This window comes from Marmota flaviventris, chromosome 7 (genome assembly GCF_047511675.1).
Source record: "Marmota flaviventris isolate mMarFla1 chromosome 7, mMarFla1.hap1, whole genome shotgun sequence".
NCBI lineage: Eukaryota > Metazoa > Chordata > Mammalia > Rodentia > Sciuridae > Marmota > Marmota flaviventris.
The window spans coordinates 63974535-63998960 of NC_092504.1; the positions used below are offsets into that span (position 1 = coordinate 63974535).

The 24426-nt window shown below is 35.1% G+C and overlaps 1 protein-coding gene across 3 annotated transcripts in view; it reads right to left on the reverse strand.

The window, feature by feature from the left end:
* The window catches only part of Antxr2 (ANTXR cell adhesion molecule 2), a 151455-nt gene that overhangs the window by 115558 nt on the left and 11471 nt on the right, over positions 1 to 24426 (reverse strand). For all 3 annotated transcript variants that reach the window (XM_071614366.1, XM_027939757.3, XM_034636424.2), the window contains 6 exons: positions 19363 to 19444; positions 18803 to 18910; positions 18572 to 18640; positions 17721 to 17801; positions 3589 to 3649; positions 1060 to 1158 (listed from right to left, as the gene is read on the reverse strand). In XM_071614366.1, the coding sequence (XP_071470467.1) occupies positions 1060 to 1158; positions 3589 to 3649; positions 17721 to 17801; positions 18572 to 18640; positions 18803 to 18910; positions 19363 to 19444 (500 nt within the window). The remainder of the gene's footprint in view (positions 1 to 1059; positions 1159 to 3588; positions 3650 to 17720; positions 17802 to 18571; positions 18641 to 18802; positions 18911 to 19362; positions 19445 to 24426) is intronic.

Consider the following 24426-nt stretch of genomic DNA (forward strand, 5'->3'; position numbering starts at 1 on the left):
ATGTTGAAAATACAATTTCAACTCCACCTTGTCTGATTGAGAATTTAATAAACTAAGTCTTATGTAGCTAAGTGAAAAATAAGTTTATAATATAATCATCTCAAATATACAAACAGAAGGTAAAGCTACCACTTATATACAAATGACTACTGAATTTATTGAATCCCATTATGAAGAGTTTGTTATGAGCACTGTTGTGCCTTACCAGAATCATGATATTAATAGGAAATAGAGGAATTAATTATGGCATGTATCATATTGAGATCCTCACCACTTTAATTCAGCAAACACTACTGAACAATTACTGTGTGTGTGGCCAAAGCCGTACTAATTAGTGTTTAACACCATCAGCTAAATAGCAAAATCGTGGATGAGTCTTTCAAAAATAACTCTACCAGGGTTTAGAATTATAGAGTTACAGAGTCTGCCTCCCAACATAAATTTTTGGAAGACAATATAATCATCAATGAGGAAATACATTTTCCTAGAGGCCAAAAGCTGCTCAAAAAACTGAGATCCATTTAATATAATAATCATTGACAAATGATGCTGGGTGAGCATTGGAGATAAAAATATCTATAAGGTGAAATATCTATCTTCAAGAAATTGACAAATTTATGGAAAGTTAGATAAAGAAAACAAGGGACAAAAAAATTTTAAAAGGCATAGAGTAGTAGTCAGGTAACAAGATAATTACATTTTTAGGCAAGATTGTCCAATGTCTAGGAAAAGAAGCAATTCGATCAGATAGTCTATGTGGTTAGTCCATAGAGACTAGTGATGAAAACTGGGTTCAGATATTAGCTCTGCTCATTATTGGTTATTTCACTATGGGTAAGTTATTTTAATCCTCATCTGAATAATGAGGCTACTTAGGACAGTGCCCAGCATTTACTGAATTATGAACATATTATCTATATTATTATAGAGATTTCATTTCTTTTCTCTCTGGTTAAAAACTATAGCATAGCTGATTTTAGTCTGAAGAAAAGAGGGAAACACTCAAAGTGCATGTGCTGTGCAGAAGTTAAAGTCACATTGTGATTTCTGAAGACCTACTCATGGTGTATGTTTCATTGACAGTGTAGGTACAGAGGACACTGCCATTCCGACTCCCCAACATGAAGCCTCTTCCATTCAGAACAATCTGAAATTCCTCTAGAAGTAAAAGGAAAAATGAACATTTTAGTCATTGTTTTAAATTAAAGATTTTACTTTAAATAAATCAAGGTGCATAGATAAATTTATTCATACCCTTCAGTTAACCTATAATAATGAAGACATAAAACCTTATCCTTCCAACTGTGCTTTCTTTCTTTGGCCCTCTAGGTAAATTTATAGAAGACACTGCTCACCACCACTTAGGAATGCATTATTTTATTTTCTAATAAAGTATTTTCAAATAGTGACCAAAGTATTAGTATTAAATTGTAACATTCATTTCCGAATACCAGACAAAATTTCCCCATCTGTATTCTTATAAAAATACAAGAAAGAAGCCTCCTTATTTTTCTCCACTTTTAGGTATTAAGGTTTGGCTCTGTAGAGAAAATTAATTAATTATTCATGTTCTATGGTTCTTAGAAAAGTCATGTGTACTATTTTCTTTAATCTACCTCTCTCTCATACAGAGCTTTTCTTTAACAGCTTCTTTACCTCACTAATCCTGGTTTCATTTTCTATTGCTTACATATTTATAATTCCTCAGAAGTTATGTATTTTTAGGTTACTAATAATCTAGGCCAGGGACTATGAGTTGATTTAACTTCTTGTACCCTTTCTCTATAGCGGGAACAAGAAATAAATGTTAGAGCGTGAAAGACTATACTAAAAGAAAAGCTCAAAGACCAAATATATTGCTAGGCAATAAATGTTTGCTACTAGACTACAAGATGGTGTTATTAACTATTTTAACAATGACTAACTCTAATTAAAAAGGCACGATAAAATGTTAAAGGGTTTATCTGAGCAAACTACAATAAACTGCAATTCCAAGTCAGAAGTGGTTTAGGAACTTCATTAAAAGACCAAAAGGGGAAGTTGATATAGGCTGGACGCAGAAGTAAAGCAAAGAAAACATCTGGTTGGTTGCAGTTATACAGTGCCTTATTTGGTCTATCCCAGTGGAAAGTCCCTACTTATATAATTATAAATTTGTTGGTTGCTTTTGAGTGGTTGAGCCTAGCTTCTGTTTTTCATTAGTACATGCACTTACAAGAAAGAGCTCAAGTTAAGTTTTGCTTCAATTTGCAAATCAAGCTAAGTTTACTTGAGAGTCCTAACTGTCTTTGTTTTAGGGATTCTTCAGGCTTCATCTCCATTTTAATTCACTTTACACTCCCAGTCTTCCCAAACTTTTTCTATCATAATCCAATGCACATATAGTTATTAAATATGGAAGCAAAATCTGCCAGATCATTCTTCATTCAGTGAAGAAATTTTACTGATAGGTTACAATGAGAAACAGGTATCTGGGCATGCTGGCAAGTGTATATAATCCCAGCTACTTGGGAGCCTGAGGCAGGAGAATTGCAAAGTTGAGGCCAGCCTGGGCAACATAGTGAGCCCCTGTCTCAAAAAATTAATGAATAGATAAAGTACAGGTAAAACTTAAAATGTGACTCAGTAATAGTCTGGGCATTGTCAAAGATTTAATAGAATGTTTACTAATGGTAAATACTGGACCTGTCTCTGCTCAGTTTCTCCATTTGCAAATCATGGATTATAAAACTGTTAAAATTGTACTTATGGGAATTAGGTAAAAGTATACATCCAAAGAACACTGAATCCAGCAAAAAGTAGGAGAGCAATAAAGAACAGTTATCATTTCAATATTACTTTTTCATTAAATTTTCTATGTTATCTTTAGGAATTTATTAATCTATACCCTTAGAAAATATATACCTGCTTTGGGGTATTTGGATGCACTAATCATATCAAACATCTCAATGATCATTCATTAGGAATTCTAGAGATGCAGAGTTTAATTATGACCATGCCCAGTGAACTGGGAGGTTCTGTGGTAAATTACTTGATATATTTCTCAATCCTAGCACCAGCCTCAATATATTTCCTCTTCTAGAATCAGACCTTCTCTAGGCCAAAAAGGCTGGGAGATGTGAAACCTGAGTGTGCTCAGAGTACCAGCTGATGAAACCACCTGATTCCTTCCTTCCCCTCACAAGTCACTTCCTTATGTGCCTTGAGATGGCAGACACTGTACTTTGGCCAGGCCATCAAAGCAGAGAGCTCAAAGTCTACAGAGAGTGTTTGTATAATCAGATAAAAGAAAAGATTTCATATTTTATTTTATTTGCCATAGAAAAGGTCTCAACGTGAACTAAATATACAGAAGATTCTAAAAGCCTGTCACACAATATGCTCATTATTTAAAATAACACTCCAATCTTAAAAATTTGAATTTAAAATAGAAATATTTCAAGGAATTATTTAAAAATTCTTACACAAAAAAGATGCCAAAAAAGTTAATTTTGCCATTCTCTTCCAACAAGAGTTTCAAATCATATATTTTAGCTAGAAAAAAAATACAATTTCTTAACATGGTATTTTTAAATTCCAAACACTTACCCCCCACACAGACACTTGAGGGCCTCAATTCCAGGATTTCAGTACATGACTGAGCTAGTATCTAAAGAAGAAGAAAAGAAAAACAAACTGTAGAACTAAATAATAACATCCAGAGTGAATTATAAGATTACTAAGGACTTTGAGGTCCTCTCCTTAATTCAATAGGTGAAAATCAATTAACTATTACATTCACAGCCACCAGAGCCCCTAGGAAACTTCTGCATTGTCTCTCCAGGTATATTCTATAATCATGTATTGCAAGATCCTTATTTGATCAAAATAAAACCAGACGAGCACAAGTAAAGTAGGTGCTGCCTTTAATTTCCTTTGACCATAAAATCAATACTGACCCCCCATCAGACAAAAACAAGATGGCAAACCACATCTCCTGCTTAATAACGTTGACATGTTTTCTATTTATAAGTTCAATGTAACATCAATAAATAAGCACTTCTTTATTTGACAGTAGCATTTCCAGTCCATTTCTCTGGCTCAATTCCGATGGGTGCTAATTCTCCTCATGTGCATCAAACATTACACTTGCAGAACACAGACTCCTTGTATGAGCCAGATATTGTTCTCAAAAACACAGGCTCTGTAAGGCTCTGTATTAAAGCATTCCCAAACCACTGGAATAGAATGGCTCTCTCAGCTTGTAGAAATAGAAACTACCATACAAGGCACAAGGCTACAACCGAAAAACAATGATGAAATAAGCTGCTCCTAATGGTCACCACAATCCTGCCTTTATTTTTAGAACCGCTCTGCACTTCATTATCAAAGTCAGATGAATTCCAGATGATCTTTGAGTGGCATTCCTTTCTCGATTCAAGTTGAAGGCAGATGATGTGCAGTGGGTTTTAGCATTGCATGCTCATAACTAGAACAGGAAGGAAGGACTGCAGCAGGAAATGAAAATGCTTTCCGTGCTTTCATTAATAAACAAAGAAATACACATTTTCAGCACCTAAAATCAACTGTTGAAGAATGGAATTCTCATTGCTGAAGATGCATCTCTGAGAAGGGGGCAACGTTTGTACATTTAATGATTATTTTCAGTGAACAGAACTATTCACTTTGTGATCCAGGCCTTAGAGATAAGGAAACACACCTAGTAAGTGTGTATATGTGAGAAATACATCCAACACACTTGTGGATACAAGATTTGAGGACTACTAAAGGTTAATGTGTTGTATAAAATTTCAATGCATTATTTGTACAATTCAATAATCAGAATATTCTCAATAGTTCAGTGAGCATTATAAACACTAACTTCATGGAATTTTTTCATTTGGCAAGAGAGAAGGGGTAGAATAAAATAATAAAATAGAAAACATGTCAAGATTATTAAGCAGGAGATGTGATTTGCCATCTTGTTTTTGCCTGATGGGGGGTCAGTATTGATTTTATGGTATCAGAAAATTAATAGGCAGCACCTACTTTACTCATGCTCATCTGGTTTTATTTTAATCAAATAAGGATCCTACAATACACAATTATAGAATATAATGTATATTATGTTTATGCCTCCCCTATGGGTTAGTTTTTGGTTAGCAGCAAGGCCGGATGCAGCGTTAGGAGCTAGATGTGATGGCTCTGCCTACTGGCCTGTGAGATTACACGTTTGGCAGGAGATCAAAGGAGAGCCCACTGCTGTCCCTTCTCTGAAGCCCAACTCAAATGAAGTATCAGAATGGTGTTTCACCCTGCACAATCCAAGCATGTTCCAAATTAATTTGGATTGACTGGACCACTATTATAATGTGGTCAGGTTTCAGGGGTTCACCATAGACCAAACTTCTATATTAGACAAGTGGCACACATGCCCTCTGAAATAAGAACTGGCAAGTCTGTGGGGGATTGGAGAACCATGCCTAAGTCACAGGCCCAGTTCTGAGAATTCCATTAATTACAAAGAATTTTCTTATCTTACTTCTCTATTGGATCACAATCAGGTCTTTATGATTACTGATTAATAACCAGAGAAAGTGATGATACTGTCAAGGAACTATCCATAGCATAAAAAAAAAAAAATCTGACAACATGAGATGGTCTGAGTTTTGTGAGAACCTTGACTGATTTCTTCTTTATTAAAGATTTTAAAATATATAGAGAGTCATGTTTGATAGAAATTTTCTATGTTCCTGAACAAGTTTACATAATGAACACATTCTATAATAACAAATGTGGGCATACAAGAAGCAAAAGCCATACTATTATGGCATAAAAGTGCACACAATTGATATAGCTATAGCTCTTTTGCTCTGGCATTTAGGATAACATGGGTTTTCACTGCAAACACTTATAGTTGGGCTATATCTGAGACAAAAAGTTAACAAGGAATAAATAAAGATATGGTAATGGAATCAAGATATTATTAAGGACCTATGGTATCCTTGAAGTTTATGCTCAACTTGGAAAAAATATGTAGAAGCCAACCTCATGATCTGAAGATCAAGTATCCAGTTTAGAAAAACAAAACAAAGAAACAAACAAACAAACAAAAACTATCTACAACCAACATAAGCCAAGACAGATTTAAAGCTTCCTATTTTTTCCTGGTTTTTAAATGGCAATGGGAAGGACCCTATATGAAAACTTATTCCAGAAAAAAATAAATAAATACTTTCTTAATGAATAGTATTAGCACATATTTAAAAATCAGTCTGATACAAAATGTATAGAAAACATATGTTATAAATACCAACTGCTCAGTTAACATTTATTGAATGTGATTGAAAAGTAAGTGTGGAACTAGGAATAAAGTTCATGGGTGAAGTGTTTGCCTTGCATGCTCAATTAAGGTCCTTTTTTCCATCTAGTACCAGGAAGGAAGAAGAGAGAGAAAGATGCAAAGTTGTCTTAATAAAAAGTGTGAGCACTCTGACTATAAGAAAAACAAAATGGAATGTCTAACACTGAACAGTCAAGCATGTAAAAAACAAAAACAAAAACAAAAATGCAGAGCTTAATGAAGGGCTCCTTGAATTAATTGAACCACTTTTTCAATTACACACAATGAAAAGAAAACTGATTTTAATTATTTCAAATTTTGTTAATCAATAGTACCCATAAGGCATTGAACCAGGTGCAAAAGCAGTAAACAAAACAGAAAAAGAAATAATATAAGCAACATGAAAAAAGCATAAATTAAAGTTCTTTATTGTATAAAACAAAGAAAAAAAAATGGGGGGCTTGTCTTAGATAGGATACATAAGAAGGTAGAAAGGTGGATCTATCTCCACCTTTGGGTGAATGAGCTCCAGGACCCAGAGTGAGAATCAACCTGAGAGCACAGCTGAACAGAGACAGTCCCCAGCATCTTTTTGACATGACCATGAACCACATTACTGTTTACCTTATGTTAAAAACAAATCTGTCTTTAACCCACACACTGCTTGGGAGAGCCCATTCACTCATCTGACTTCATAGTGACCCCAAAAATCTTTATTTCTGACACAGAAATCTCTCTCCTGAGCTGTCCATTCTCTATCCAACAACTCCTTTCAATACTGAGCTGGATGTCACTCACTCAGAATTATTTATTGCATGTTTATGTGTCCAGCATCCGGTTTGGTGCTATGGCTGCAGTAGCAAAGGGCATAGGTACTGTGTTTTCCATCCCTGCTTTCCATCTTGGGAATCAAACCCAGAGCTTTGTACATTCTAGGCAAGCACTTTACACTGAATTACATCTCTAGCATGCACAGTGTCTTTAGGGTACTCCTAGTATATCGGGAAGAAAAACTGTAATCAAATAAACACCTTCATCATACTCATAAGGTGAAATCTCAAACCGAAAGAAAGACTTTGAAGTGATAATATACTTCAATAAGAAAAGAGGGAGCCGGGAATGTAGCTCGGAGGTAGAGTACATGCCAAGCATCTGCAAGGCCCTGGATTTAGTCCCCAGCACTGCAAACAAACAAACCTGACTGAATTTGTTGGACTCTAAAACCTAAGTGAACTGGGAGGGTATGAGAGGAGCATTCCAGTGACAGCAAAAGGTGCAAACAAGCTGAAGTACTAAGGGAAGAAAGTGGAAGTTGAGGAGCACAGGGCTTGCTAAGAGATGAAGCTAGAGAGATGCCCAAGAGCCAAACCATGCCTTGTAAACCAGGCAAGCCTTTCAGTGTCTAGGATCACTACTGCTTGACTGCTTGACTGCTTGATGCTAAGGAAATTAGGGGTAGAACTGTGCTTTAGCTCAGAGGTAGAGCACTTGCCTAGCATGTGCAAAGCCCTGATTCAATCCCCAGCACCACAGACAAAAAATAAAAACTTTTTTTAAAAGGTGGGGGATAATGGTATTATATTCCATTGAATGGTTTCCTCTGTTATTTTTTAACATCAATTATAAATAATAAGGATTTTCCCCAAAACAGATTATTTCCTTACATATAAATGCACATATGCTACCCAAGCTTCTTCAAAATTTTTACAGCTCTATGAAAATTCTAAATAGACACCTAATACTAACTTTGGGTATACAACACTATCAATGAAGGATCATTACAGAAATATACCAACATCCTAGGTATGTCCTTAACAGATAGAAACTGCTTATTTTTATGACATAGAGTGTATCAGAAAATATCAGCAATGATAATAATGAAGTCTAAAAAAGCAAGCATTTCATTCTTCTGACTCATTTAGTAGCTTTAAGCACTACAACAGTGCATCCCAAGTCTAAAAGATTCCAAGTTTATCTCATAAGGAAAAATCACTGAGCAGCACTGGTTTTAAAGGTCCCGATAAAATTAAACTTTAGTAATTGGCCATCCATGTGCATAAAATAAGTAGCTATTACATTTGGAAAAGATGTTTCTCGTATTTTTTTTCTTATCTTTCTTTTAGCTCTTGATATTCAGACATGTGATTTATATTTTCTCTATGGCTGCCAAACTTCCCATCCAAATATATTTTTCTCTAAGAGGTAATACTTCAACTAAAAACAACTGTTAGCTATAAGCATGTGTTTTGGTTGAGTTCATCCTTTAAAAATGCCTGAAGCTTCAAAATATGGGTTGCTCAACACAGCATGCATCACTCAGGCCCACTTCTAAATAAGGATTCTCTTCCTTTGTAAGTAAGCAAGTAATAAAAGCACGAGTGACAAACTTCTAAACCAACTTTGCTCCAGGAAGTCTGGAGAAGAACTCTAAGACGTAAGCAATTGTGTTTTACTCTTCTGAAGTCAAAACCAAACACATACTTAGTTCTAATTATACTGTTGGTGAATATATGCCCATATTAAACAAACAAACAAAGCCAAATGACATTTAAGTTCCTCTGCATCTCACAACTGCAGTTCTTATAACAAATTATTTTAGCAGGTCTTCCTTTTTCACTACAACATGGACAATGCCAAAAATTGATTGTGATCTAAAATAAAAGTTTATCTGTTGATACTTTTTCTTTTATTTGGTTAATACATTGAAATACTCATTTAATAGTAGCTTAATGAATCAATAGGCTTTCTACAAAAAGTGCTTTGAAATTATGAGATAAAGTAAGAATAAATGCACTGTTTGTTTCGGATCCTAAAGAAATTGAGTAATAACATTTTTTCCTGCAGTGTATATATTATTTCATATTACTCATAATTGCCCACTCTCTTGTTTTATTAACTAAAACACAAGCATCCTGGCAAGCATTCTGTCTATATTTGTTTCATTTCATTTTTCAGAAATCCAAAGCAAATGGCAAATAAAATATTTTGACAAAAATAAAAGTTTAATCAGTTCTTCTATTAATTATAGAAGCATATATGCCTAAAATTTATAAAGTCAGAAAACTCTAGGGACCATGTCCATCTTTGTAGCCCAGCCAAAGTGTCTTAAACCTAGTCAGTGCTCAATAAATGCCTTTGCAGGAAATTAGAAATCATAATCTTTGGGGGAAAAGTGAGAAATCATACATTTTCTCATTATAATTTATGCTTTATGGTACATTTGGTTATAAATTTTAACCATTGTCTCTCCTTTCCATTTTTTCCTTGTCCTTCTATTCAACTGACTCTGCTTTCAAGATCTGCTGAGCTTCTATAAGGTTGTTGCCTTGCAGCACAACAGTTTATTGTTCACAAATAAAAATTTGGCATTTAGTTAGGTCTACATAACATCAGTTTAGTTTTCTCACAAAATATCACAAAACTATAACAATTTATTCAAAGTGGATTTGATTTCCTTCAACTATAATTCCAACCAAATAAAAAAAAGAATAATGTTATTAAATAACACTTTCATGCAAATGCAAATAGAGTATTGGACGATGAATGTCAAGACAAAATTATAAAAGATCAGTCAATAAAATGAACAATTTAAAGAAAATTGATCATTTTTATTTTTTAGATAAACAGAATCTAGAAGGAACGGGGTGTCCTAGAATATAGTGGAAAATATTTAAAATGTGTTTGAATGTTATGGTGAACTGTAATAGCTATTAATTTTTTTTCCTACCCAGAACAATTTTATCCTCGGTCTTCCATGAACACTGCCTCCTCTATTGGAGAAGCTGTTCCTCACTCCAAGAGAGGCTATCAATCATATGCTTTCCTCTCTTTTTCTATCTTTGCCCCTTTGTCATTGGGTGGGAATATTACTCAAACTAATCCAGATAATGTTGACATGATTGGTGGAAGAATGAGCACATGGCACAACTGAGTTACTCAGAGTACTTATCTGGGACCTTAGATACTAATGCAATGAGTCAACAGTGCTCACTTTTCAAAGGGCTTACTGACTGGGGACCATATGAGTCTGAAGCCTTTTGCAGTTTTCATTCTCTAGTACTCCTCTAAATAGAAGAGAATCAAATAAATAGAATCATAGTCAAAATTTACTAAGAGAAAAGATCCTATGAACATGGTTGCTTCCCTGGATCCAGCTATCCCTCAGGCAGTTTCCCTCTCTGGACTATCCAGTTGCAGAGGTCAGTCCCTTTCTTTCTTTACTTTTATTTTTCCGTAAACCAGTAGTAACTGTGCTTCTGTGACTTGTAATAAAAAATAAAAATAAAAACTAATATAGTGGTAATGCTCAAATATTCCATAACTTTATTATAAAAACATTAAAATATTTTCAAAAATGTGCTTGGTTTTTATTTATTCATTCATTGATAAATATGAATTAAGCAATGGCTACTTAACCAATATTAGGAATTAGTGGGGTAAGAAAATCAGGGATGGGGTGAATACAGTTCCAACTCTCATCTTATTAACCTGGAAGGTGCTATGATGATGTATCCACATTTAGTACTAAAGATCCTTAGAAAAGAGAAGTTAGAATAATCTTCACATTTTAGATTTTTTTTTAACAAGAGTTCTGAAAATTGATTTCCAATTTTGATTAAGTATTACCAGTTTTGGTTTCTTTTCTTCCTGTGATACACCTTTACTTTGTTTTTGTTTTTGTTGTTTGTTTGTTTGTTTTCTCTTTATTTTCATTTGGTCCAACGCTTGGGAAGGACTCCAAGGAAGTTAAAAAGCTTCCCAGGACTGGAATGAATGGCTCAGGCCAAAGCCCTCATGCCAGGAGATGCAGAGGATGCCTCAAGGGACACTGGGCCCCAGCTTCCTAATCCTATTGAGGATAAAGCTTCCAAAGACACATTCTCTGCCTGGTCCGTCACGCAGTGGAAGTTACTCAGGTGGTGGCCCGTTTTCTGGAGGAGCTTCACCTCCTCGTCCAGGAAGTGGTTCTCCAGGATGTCACAGTGATGGGAGTCTGTGCCAGCAGGAATGAAAGCACAAAGATCCAACCAAACAGGCACGGTTCAGGTTCTTCCCCAGCTGCACCACGGCTTCCAAGGTGTCTAGGTTTCACCCAGTCATCCTGAGAAGGCTTCTGCACCTCCTGGAAGGTGGAGCATCTTCAGGAGACCCTTGCACCCAGGCGCTTCTCCTGGGCTAACTCGCAGAAGCAGTGGCCCATGCCCTCCAGAGCCACAATTTCGGTGAGATAGCTGTCAGAGATGTAGGTGGGGAGGACCGCAGGAGCAAACTGACCATGCGGGTGACCACAGCCTCCACCTCGCTGAAGGGTGTAATAATTCTGACAAATCTGCGAAGTGGTGGTTGGTCCAAAATCAGGTGCTAACCACTTTAAAAAACAAACAGGAAATTGGCTGGTCCTGGAAGCAGAATGTGGGCAAGAAGATGGTCCCAGAGGTTGTGAATGGGGAGGAGATGGGAAGGCGATTGGAAGCTGGGAGAGAAGAAGTCCCAGGTTCCTTCTAGGATGGCTCCTGCCACACACCGCTGTAGCAAGAAACGGATCCCCCAACTTCCAAGCGTGCTGCTGTGACTGTATCTTTACAGTTGCTCAGGCTTTAGGTTTTTCATGAAACCAGGATTTTATCAAGAGAGGTTTCCATAACTAAGCAGTCAACAACGTTCTTAGCAGAGCCTGCTAAAATCACTTAAGCTAAGTATTTATTAGGTACCCTCTTCTATGAAAATGATTTGCCAGTAGAGAAAAGGAGGTTGCAGTAACTTCTCATTCCATATAACATAGTTTTAGACATCTTTCTTAGTGCTTTTCAAACAAAACCACAACAATAACAATGGACTTCACTGAGAAAAACAATTATATCCAAATGTTAAAGGGAGCTTATATTTCTAACACTGTGATGAAGTTACCTTTTGAAATATACATTGCACATTTCCCCTTTAAAAAAAAATCTAATACATTGCTATTTAAATGTCCTACATGTGATCATTCTCTTCCTGTTCATGCTTGTATACTTTCCCATTATGAACTTAGAAATTCTGGCATTAACTGCCTTCCCTTAGAATCTAGTGTACTTAATTCTCTTGGACCAGGGTTGTTTATAAAGCCAGCTTCACAACAGATTCATTTCTTTCTTTTTAATATTTTCTGAGGAACTCTTATTAAAAACAAAAATTGTGAAGGTAATTCCAAGTAGTGAAACATCCCATGGTCCTGCTTTTAGAAAATAAAAGAGAAGGAGTTTCCTCAGAGCATTTTGATTTTTACTCTTTCCATATTATTCACCCATCTGTGGATTTTTTTTAACGTTTTCTTTCATAGCACTACAGTATAAAACACTGAACTAGAACCCATGGGGTATCCACATGTTAGTCTGACCTTTACTAGTTCAAATAAAATTTTATTCTATATTTATATATTATATATTTAAAACGTAAGTCCTGCAATTCTCTTCCCAAGAAATCAAAAGGACTTAAAAAAATTCTAAGATTTTAAAGATAATTCTGAAGAGAAAAACAGAAAATTGTGTGTTTGTGTTTGTGGGCAATGGGAGGGGAGAAAGGACAAGAGATGGCACAATGACTTCTAACCTTGATAGTTCACTGGTTCTCCAATTACCTACATCCCCCACTGGGATTTTTTTTCTCAAGCTCAATTTGACTTCTCTCTCTGCCCACTGACCTCTTCCATTTTGCCAGTGACATCCCTGCCCCCTCTGTAAAAATAGCTTTCACTCTAGTTATTCACAGGCACACAATGCCTCTTACATTTGACTCCCTGCTCTGTCTCTTTAATCCTATAATCCAGTGCACTCTCAGGTTTTAATTTTTAATGCTTCCCCAAATTTATTGTTTTATTTTCAGTGTCACTGCCATCATAATAATCATTAAGAAAAACTAATAAGTGCCAGCTAATATTTGCCATATGCCTGAGCCTGGTTCAGCATGAGACAAAGATTTTTTTATACATGCAGGTTCAGCCCCACCCTGTTCCTGACATATTTTTGATATGGGCAGAGAGTTTATTAAGTATTTCCATAATTAGCTCTTTGACCTAGTTTCCTTTTTGAAAGACCTGGAATCCCAGTGCCTAGGATAAGCTCTCAGGAACTATAACTTACTGGGAATACTGTTTCCCCTTTAACAACAGGGTTTCTACACTGAATTCTAACTAGCACACACTGCCTCCCCCATGAACTGTGGCTCTTTTTTGAATATGGGGTCCTAAAATTATACATAACTTTGTTATAGGAATACTGAATCATGTTCCCCTGATTGATGGGGTCCTGATCCCATAGCCTAAGGACACTGGGTACCTACACCATCTAGAAAACCTTGTTATGACCCACCCTCTGAAACTGAGCCTCTTACATTCTACCATCATATCCTTTTATACCCATGACATTGATCATATAGATTGCTGGCCATCTCTCCCTGTGGATGGTCCTACAGAAGGACCAATAGCCCCAGGTTACATGATCCTGGCTTCCTGCCATTCTTAGCTTCCTACCAAATATTATGAAGTCCAGCTCTTCTGATCTAGGTCATTCTTAATCATTATTTCATTTAATTAAAATAATCAGTGAAATAGAACTCATTATTCCCATTTGCTGAGAATTTTAGAACTCAGGAAGTACATTGTAGGACCTATTCCATGTCACAGGGCTGTGCAGTGACAGAGATTCATACCCAGAGCTTCCTATTTCCAACCTCATATTATCTGCACATGAGGTTATTATCTTTTTCCGTGTTTTATAAGGACAAACGCAAGAGATTTATAACTATAGGATGCAAACCATCCCATACATTATTATAAGAATATTCTTCCTAAATCCTCATGGACATCATATAAATCCCAGGCTCTTGTCTTCCATGTTTTCCTGATTATTTTTAAAATGAGTGCTAATTCCCCATTCAAGGATGTGAAGGTCTCTGTAATGAGTCCAGACTACCTGTCGACATGTATCCTTCAAACCCCTCAGCACAGGTTGTTCTTGAAGTTCCTTTTTTTAAATTATATCTACTCCAATTACTAGAGTCCAGTTCAAATCCCATGAAAAGGTTTCTATAACTTTATGTAACCAAACCAATCCTCTTTACGTCAATTTATATGCCACATTGACATTTAACAAAATTCCATTCTAAGATTGTTTTTTTATCCCATGGGGTGACTCACTAAAATTTCCCTCCTCTAAATCCCCATATTACCTAATAAATTTTGCAGGGGATATTCCAAACATCTCATCATCACTATTTTAAACCCTGTTGCAGTATAGAGTTTGACTTATTTAAGTATGTGTTCCTTCTTCCATGCCTAACACAATGCCTTAAGAAAAAGGAGGGTTTATTAATTTATTAATTTATTAAATGAGTTCAATGAAAAACTAAGTTGAGGAAAGAAGGGAGAAATAAAAGAAATATTCTGAATAGTATCTACTTGAGATGGTAATGAATTATAAACCTTCATAGAGCTAGTTATAATAAAAAATTATGCCAATATTCCAAAGAATGTTACATATCATGTCTGCCTGAAGAGCAATCTAAAAATGTTGAAACAGTACACTTTCTAAAAAATTAAAATAGAATGCTTAAACGATTTTTTGAATCAAATAAGTTTTTTAAAAAGATATTAAATTGTTAATATGCAGCATATTCATAACAAAGGTCTTTTTCCATCTCTTGATTTTTAAGTTGTGAAAGAACTACTACAGTGTTTATTCCTTTTAACTGCATTGAAGAAAGTCTTCAAAACTGAAACTACTGTCTTTTCTGATTAAAAATTAATTCTTGACACACAATATCTCAACAATATATGACATCTTGGTCTTTAAGGGCACAAGTCCATCCAAGTCACTGGATTTGGGGGATCAGAACAAAAAATAAAGAAAACTTGTATGAATTTTTTTCAAAGATCAACTTCAAGTAAGTTAACATTCTGACAGTTTAGAAGACCAGATGTATTTAAATAATATCCAGCAGGAAAAAGAATTTATCCATGAATTTAGCTAATATTCTGCCTTCATAGTGACATCTGAAAAACCTAAGTTTTATGATTTTTTTCCATTTGTTTAGCTTTATGTAAATATATTTCATAGTACAATTTCATCTATTATCTTGATAAGCCATAAAGAATAAAGGGATATCTTCTTCTCTTTGTCCTTATCCTGTGATAAATGTGCTATATTATTCTAAATATCAAATAAATATTTTTAAATAATATGTGACTATAAAATATAATTCAAATTTAGGCAGAATTCTACTTTTGTATATTATTAAAGGTGAACCAATCTCTTCCCTTGAAAAGAGATGAAGTATTTGAATTGCTTCAAATTTCTACATAGTGGATGAAAATCCCAAGGTTTCATAACACTAATTAAAAAAAAATATCAACCATTGCTGAGATCTAGGTTGGTTATAAAAGTTATAATGACTCCTTTTTCCACCTGCCACCTTTGCCAGGTATTGCCAGCGATTTCCCCAGAGGCAGGCTGTCCTATGGACGTGGTATTCCTCTTTTGGGGACAAAATAGCTAGTGTTTAACTATGTTAACATGAAACTTTGTTGGCAGTGTACCTAGAATAATGCAAATCTTTCCAGTTTCCTGCTAATTATTTTAGCACAACTTATTCAAGCTAATGTTTATCAAGAACTTCAATCCAGCAGGACTGTATTATACTTAGAAATTACCTTCTGAAGTTTCCTCAATACAAACAGAAAAACGCAATTTAACAAATAAACATTTTGTTTATTTTTATTTTTTTTATTTATTTCTTTGTTTTTTGGTACTGGGGATTGAACACAGGAGTGCTTAATCAGTCACTGAGCCACATCCCCGGCCTTTTTTATTTTTATTTTGGGATGGGATCTCGCTAAATTGCTTAGGGCCTCCCTAAATTGTTGAGGATGCCTTTGAACTCACAATCCTCCTGCCTTGGCCTCCAGAGCTGCTGGGATTATAGGCTTGCGACCTCCTTGCCCAGCACAAATAGACAAAAATAAAAAATTTCCTCTGGTAGTCAACTATTAATCTATTACAGGGAAAAATCTATAGTTATAACCCATAAAAGTAGGGTTTGGAAAAGCTAGTCGGTCATCTGGAGAATTCTAAATTAAACCTTTTATGTAGAGAAAAAAAGATTTCAAAGGGAATAACCCAGAGAAATCTTTTTTCCTTCCCAGTATAATTATAAAAATAATTGCAAATCCTCAAGTACAATAAAATTCTATTAAACATACAACCCACTGACCTTTTTGTTGAGGGGGTCAAATTATCCTCCCTTTTTGCATTATCTCTTTTCCTGTATTTATATTGTTTCTGTTGATATTTACCCTGAATCCAACTATGAAATTATTTACTAATTTTTTCTACAAACCAAACACAATATTATATAAATAAACTCCTAAACTAATTATATCTCTGTTCCATTCTGCATTTACATTTGGTTTGTCCACTGACATGAGATTGAACCAAATTCTGTTTCCTCTAAAAAGGTCATTTAAAAAAAAATACATGCTACTAAAACAAAAACCAATAAATTTCTGTGTTTCTAAAAAACATGATCTTTAAGAGAAATTTTAAATGCCAGAACCAAATGTTAGACACTTTTTCTTTCCTTTTACAAATGCCTAAAGATTAAAGGAAAAGCTTTTGCTTAGGGAATATATATTATTCACTTCCATTTTAGGATGGTGTTTACCAAAATATCATAAATACTTAATAGCAACTTTCCCTAGTGCTTCTAGCAAAAGGCAGTAAAACGAAACATAAACCTCAGCTGTGAAAACCCAGGATCTTCGTGGTGCATTTCATCACTCCCTTCCCATACGCTGTCGAGGAGAGCCCGGATCCTAACCACCACCAGAGCAGCTCAACTGAATCCCAAACAGAAATATTATGTGCTCTAGGGAGACGATTCATCATTTAAATGGAAAGAACAACAACTGCAGTCAAATACTCAGCCACTGGTTCAAGATGCCTGACATACAGCTAAGAAATGCCATAGTTGGAAGGCAGAGTAATCACACATTCCAATCCAAATTTTTCATTTTACATTTGTCCTATAAAGTCTATCTAAAAGAAAGAAAGAAAAAAAAACCTCGAGATAGCAAGACGGTTAACTCCATGCTTAAAAAGGGTAGAAGTATCTAAAACAGAGATCACAGGCTGGGGTTCTCAGAGCCCAACCATGCAAGAATTAGTGTCAAATCTCACTTGCAAACAAATCCAGATTTTTAGAATTACACTGTGGAAGAGTGGAAGAGCAAGCAAATCTCTTTCTTATGCTCTTTCTTCTCCATAATGGCCACCTGCACTAGACACTAAGATTATTTCTTATTAGTTTAAAATGTATGTACAATGATCAGTCCTTCCTGCCCATCTCCCTCCAGAGACAGACTCACAGAATTGATGATTCCTTTAAGAGCCTGAAATCCACCTTTGACAGGGAAAACTTGTTCCTTGGAATCGGCAATTCTTTCGAGCTTTAGAAAAAAAGAGAAAAGCTTACTTAAGAGATGGTTGAGACAGACAATTCTTTATAAACTTATGTTAAACTTACATGTAAATTTTAAGTTTTAGTTATGTATGTCTGAAAAGTTACTCTTCAGGATTCATTCACCAGTGTGGCCTGTAAACTGAAGGTGATAAGATTTGTGTTCCTCCAAATGTATGAAATAACTGAGGTCAGTCTCAGCCCCGTGACACAGCCTCAAGTTGCAATTTTACAACAACACAGAGTTCTAACAGCTGTTAATGGCAGGAGACTCAGGAATCTAAGCTATACTCAAGCAAGAATTTGAATGTAAAATGATTTTGTGAGGAAAAAAAAATGTAGTACCTAAACCCTCAAAAAAAACTTCTTGAAAAAAAATTAGTTTTTTAAGAAAAATTATTAAAGATTTTCAAATGGAATTTCCAAATTCCTGCACCCCTAAGAGTCAAAATTTAAACCAAAATAATAATTATAAATAAGACTAATAATCTTGTCATTTTAATTGAAGGGATATTCACATAATTTTAGTACAAATGTTTGTCTTGTATTATTTCCTCCAACCAAATAATGTTCAAATACTTATTTAGAATTTTGTTTTCAGTAACAAAACCTATCAAAATTCTGACATTATGAAGGCAGCACTCAAGACATAAACCATTTTACAAAAAACCTTTGTAAGAAGTCATTAGTGAAAAAAATGTGTTCCCCTATCCTTAAGGAATTATGGGATTTAAATTTTGCAGAACTGTTTTAACTCACCTGAGCTTGTTCAAAATCAAGGACACCAACGCAATAAACATTAGCACCAAGTGACCTGGATATCTTTGCCTAAGGAGGAAAAAAAATGAGGAATAGAGAGGAGAGGAAAGAGGGAGGGGGAGAGACAGAGACAGAGAGATACAGAGTTACTCAATATCCATCTACACATGCAGAAACACACAGCCAGGCACAGCAGTGGGGTGTAAAGAACAGTTTCAGTTCAATACTCACCTCTTTCTCCGCATATGATGGCACCAGACCGTCCAACTTACCATCTGTCAGAGCAATTATGATACTGGAGGTTTTTGAGCCTCCTGCTTTCTGAATTTGTTCATTCGCCTGAAAATGAAGAATAATTATCCAACTCACATTTTAATTTTAACTTTTAACCAGTATGTTCCATCAAGCTAAATTTGTAAGTCTGACAAAGTAAAAATATTACTGACTAGCGCATAAAGGAGGATATTGTAACTATTTTATTTGAAATATATACATATTCACATTAAAGAGTAGTTAGTATTGGGTTTAAATGACAAAGGTTTTTAGTTATAGGTGAATAATCTGAATTATGACCACAAAAGAAAATGGGAAATTCCTTAATAGACAAAATGCATCCAAACTTTTCTTATCACTACAGTAAATAATGCTTTCTACCAGACTCATCTCTAGAATAACTAAAAGCATTTTAAAGATAAGTATGTAACAGTTTTTTGAGCCTTGCTAGATAATTGTATTTCATTACAGAATAAGAAAGCATTCTCTTCCATAGATTCAAGTGTGAAGTGACTTACTAGCTTTAGTCCTTCATGGATATATGTCTCTCCCACTGGACTAACACTTTTTAAATCTTCCAAACCTTTATTGATTTTGTCTCTGGAAAAAAATGTATTATAATATTAAACAATGCAAAAATGAGCAAACGCCACAATAAATACTTCTTGAATAACATGAAAGTACTGCAACTAGGCTTCTGCAGTAAGAAGTAGAGGAATGGACATGGGCTTTGCAAACAGAGAGCACTTCATGCTGTCATTTCAGTAAGCATTTAATAATTTTCATTTTTTAACCATGAAAAGTTAAAGTACTAAAAATATCCTGAAAAATATCTGAGTATATCTTGGGCATTTTGAGCTAAGAACAGATACCTTCAATCATGTTTGTTTTATTAAATGCTAAGGAGTAAAAGATGCTTTCTATCACCCACAAAAATACAAGGATTAAATAGTTCAACTTCAGTGGAAAAAAATATTTCTGAAACACTCACCCCACCTCCCTGAAAGTGGGGAAACCTCTTTATTATCTGAAAATTCCTAAAACACATTACTTAGCCCTTACATATGGAAATTAACATTTTTCTACTTCAATGTCCCAGTCTTAAGTCTCATAATTTATTAGCTTTTCTGGCAGCTTTTTGCACATTCATATACCATCACATTCTCTTGGATATAATAAGTACTTAATATATACTTAATGAATGAATGAATGAATGAGAAGGTAATGGATTCTTGGGAGAGGCAATATGAATGAAAAAGATGAAAAAACAAAGAATAACCTTTTTATCATGACTAATTCACTGTCTCAATGGAGTATGTCGAAACAAGTATGACTACAATATTATTAAGAACTATCTCATATACATGAGTAAAAGAAAACCCAATTTGAGGGTTTTTCAAATATAAATTTTAAACTCCTTTAAAAATAGATAAAACCATAAGAAGAGATAAATAAATGATGATGTAAAAACTATCCAAAATAAATTTAAAACTTCTTTTTCAAGTTTAAATTCAAAAGATCAGAAGAGCGCTTACAATACCATTCTCCATTCTAAGAATTTTAGTTTTCCAATAGAAGCAAAAAAAAAAAAAAAAAAAGAATTCCTTTTAAATTCTTGAATTGGTAAACCCAATTTTATCTCATTGAATATAATATGAATAGTTTTCACTTTACTGAGGATGATACAGAGGGAGATTAATAGAAAACAAAATCATTTTATCATCAAAGAATGACTGGAGTCAAGGAATGGAACTACTATATGACCCAGCTTTATCACTCCTCAGTATTTATCCTAAAGAATTAAAGTCACCACACTATAGCAATACATGCAAACCCATGTTTACAGCAACACAATCCACAATAGCCAAATTATAGAACTAGGCAAGGTATCCATCAACAGATGAATGTATATTTATACACAATAGAGTTCTATTCATTCATAAAGAAAAATGAAATTATGTCATTTGTAGGAAAATGGATGGAACTTGAGACCATTATGTTGAGTAAAATCAGCCAAACTTAGAGGTCAGGGTCATGTGTTTTCTCTCATATGTGGAAGTTAGAGAGGCAAAAAAAAAAAAAAAAGAAGAAGTGGGGTAAAAATCAAAGGGAGATCCTTTGAATAAAGGAACCAGGGGGAGGGAGAAGGGAAGGGATACGGGAAACACTGGGGAATGATACTGGCCAAATTATATTTGCTATATTGCATGCATGTATGAGTATGTAACAATAAATCCCACCATTATGTACAATTATAACGCACCAATAAAAAATGTGGGAAAAAAGAATGACTGGAGTCAGACACACAAATGGTCTCTTTAAAACATTGTACTTTAAAATAATTTAACTAATTGCATTAATTAGAATTAATTTAATGTTTTCACTTCTCAACTAGAATAAAAGTTTACAATGTTCCATCCCCATATCTTTTATTTATGATGTATTTTTCTGCTCTCCACACATTACTTATTATAATGTCTTTTGTAAAGTCCATGCTCAATAAATTTTTCAATCAACCACTGAAAAAAATTAGTAATTCCACAGATAATAGAGTAATCTGCATAATGGATAAGGTTGTTTTATCTAAATATTTATGTTTGGTATATATGGAAACAACTCGAAACTGATTTTGTCTAAATGCAGATAAATACCAAATATTTGGTGCTTCCCAGAAATGAGTGGCAGTGTGTCCTCAAGCATTGATGTTTGCTGCCAAAAGGGAAATGAAAAAGACAACTGAAATACAAGTTTACACAAACAGAATGTGCCTGGTGAAAATAGCCTTCTCCATTCAGTTCAGATCAGCTCACAATTGGAAGGACCAGCATAAGACTCTTGAGAGGGTAGAACTTGCTGAATATGGTCTTCAGAGACTTTTGGAAAGGTGGACTACACTGCAGTGGTCTAGGACTCTTAATCTAGTTAAGTAGAGAAAAGCAAATTGATGTAATAGTTTAAAACAAAACTCATCCATCCACATTATAATGTTAAAGAAGACTCCACAGAAGAGCAAAGAAAAAATAAAGGAGGAGAAGGAGGGAGGAGGGAGAATGGGGAAAGGAAGAAGTGGTTATGTCACAAAGATAAGATCAAGTTCAGCATCATCTTAGAAGATCTGCTTCACTAAGTTTTGCTTTAACGTTAGGTCTTCAACCTCCAGGGACAGCAATATTGAAACTACTTCAGTATTTGTTGTGAAACTGTTGTCAAGGATACTGCTATCATGATGTGCAACTGTCCCCTATGAGGTCTCACAGCAGAAGCTTCTTTATCACCCCTCAGTAATTGCTGCACACTTCCTCCTTTCTGCTATTTACAACTATGTAAATGTTTTTCTTGCCCTGACTACAGGAAAGCCCACAGTGAGTTTCTTATTCACAAAATTCTAAGTTCTAATAGTTATCAAATTGCTTCAGCTTTTTTTCCAAAACCTTTTCTTTTAATAATTTATTAATTTTCTGTATTATTGCAGCATCAAATGCTTTTTGTAAACAGGTAGAATTTAAACAAATAAAATGTTTTTAAATTGAGAATTAGAGAACCAAACTCTATAATCCACTGGAGAAGGAGGGAGTTGCGGGGGCATGAAAGAGGGAGGGCAACCAAACAATGCCTGGTTTTTCATTGGTGAAGCTTTCAGCTTTGTATCTGTCAAATTTCTCTGCTGAGATGGAGGGGAGGAGAGGGGAGAGGTGGGGGAGGTAAGGGTCCTCAGAATATTCTAATGTATTGCAAGAATTAAGAACCTCTGATCTGCTGGTGAGGTGCTGCACGCCTGCAATCCCAGCAACTTGGAAGGCTGAGGCAGGAGGATCTCAATTTGGAGACCAGCCTCAGTTACTCAGAAAGACCCTGCCTCAGAAAAGGGCGGGGGGGGGGGGACTGGAGATGTCAGGGAATGTGGCTCACTTCACTGGTTAAGTGCTGTTGGGTTTAATCATGGTACACCCCCCGCAAAAAAAGAACCTCTGATCTAATCTAATTGGAAAAGCTTCCCACGTTGTTGGGATATTTGTTCTCTTGCCTATTTTAACAGTCAGTTCTATTCAAGGGGTTTGGGGTAAACATGATGATCTTTTAAACTATAAATACCCTTTCTGGGATGATATGAATCAAGAGGAGCACAGTCTGGTAGAACGTGTGTTAATTCTAAGATCAACTTTGTTTCTTCAGCTATAAAATAGGGACTAAAAATACCTTCCCTATGGGAACACTGTGAGAATTAATGGCACATAATAAGCACTAAGCTGTAGCTACTAGTGTTATTGTTGATGTTGGGCATTCCTCTGTCAGTATGATTTTGTTCATTCAGTTGACTTTCTTCCTGCTTCCAAGCAAAGATCATACAGCAAACTGACGGTCAAAATTTTATCATGCAGGAATCAAAAAAAAAAAAAAAAAAAGGAGAGGAAAGAAAAAATTAAGAGAGGAAAGAAAAAGCTTTGGTGAGAGGAAGATCTTGAAAAGGAATTCCAGTCAGCCCTCCATATCCACAGGTATCAGCAGATTTAATCAATTGCAGACCAAAATATTTTTTAATTCATCTTCACTAAACACATGTATAGACTTTTTTCTTCTAATTATTCCCAAACCACTACATTATAACAACAATTTACATAGTGCAATAATGTATCCAATTGTGTAAGTAATCTAGAGGTGATTGAAGGCATATGGGAGGATACAAATAGGTTATTTGCAAATACTACAGTGTTATATAAGAGATTTGAGTATCCATAGATTTTTTTTTGGTATCTGTGGTTGTCCTGGAACCAAGTCTTCACAGATACCAAGGGATGACTGTATGTGGAAAGCTATATAATGAGATAGGAACACTTGGGGATTGACATAAAGAGATGGACTTGTGACCATATGGATTTGTAACCATAAACAGTTATTAAATTCCTCTGATCTTGGTTGTCTCTATGAAATGTAAATTACAATGCCTGACCCGATATTGTTTCACTAATTCTATAGATATCTGTTACATGTTCACTATGATATTTATAATATAATGCCATCTGGCATCTTTGAGGATTTGGAAGGTTGTGTGCACCTAGACAAAGAGTATTAGGACAGAGAGAAGAGGAGAAAAGAGTAAGTAGTGACAGGAACACACCCTTTTCATCTGCATTTCTCCTTCACAATACCATTCTGCTCCCCTAGAAAGCCTGTAAATAGTGGCAGGCTGGATTTGAGGTGACAGGTCAGTACAATGGACAAGATCTCAGGTCCTAGAAGCAGACTGCTTGGTTTCAAAATCCAGCTCCTCCACTTACAAGGATATGTGAGCCTGGGCAGCTTATCCAAACTTTATTTTTCAGTTGCCTCATTGATAAGAAAAGGCAATGCTGTGCTGACACCATGGAGCTATTGTGAAAATCAAATAAATTCATACACGTAAGGTGTCTGGCACAAAGTCAGTGCTCACACATAGTAGTTACTATTCTCTTATCATATGGTGTATCAGGGACAGAGTGAAATCATCTTCCATCTGACCCTAATGCTTCATTATGCTACTACTCTGCATTAAACAACAAACACATCACACAGGTCAAGCCTGGGAACTTGGCCTCAGTTCACAG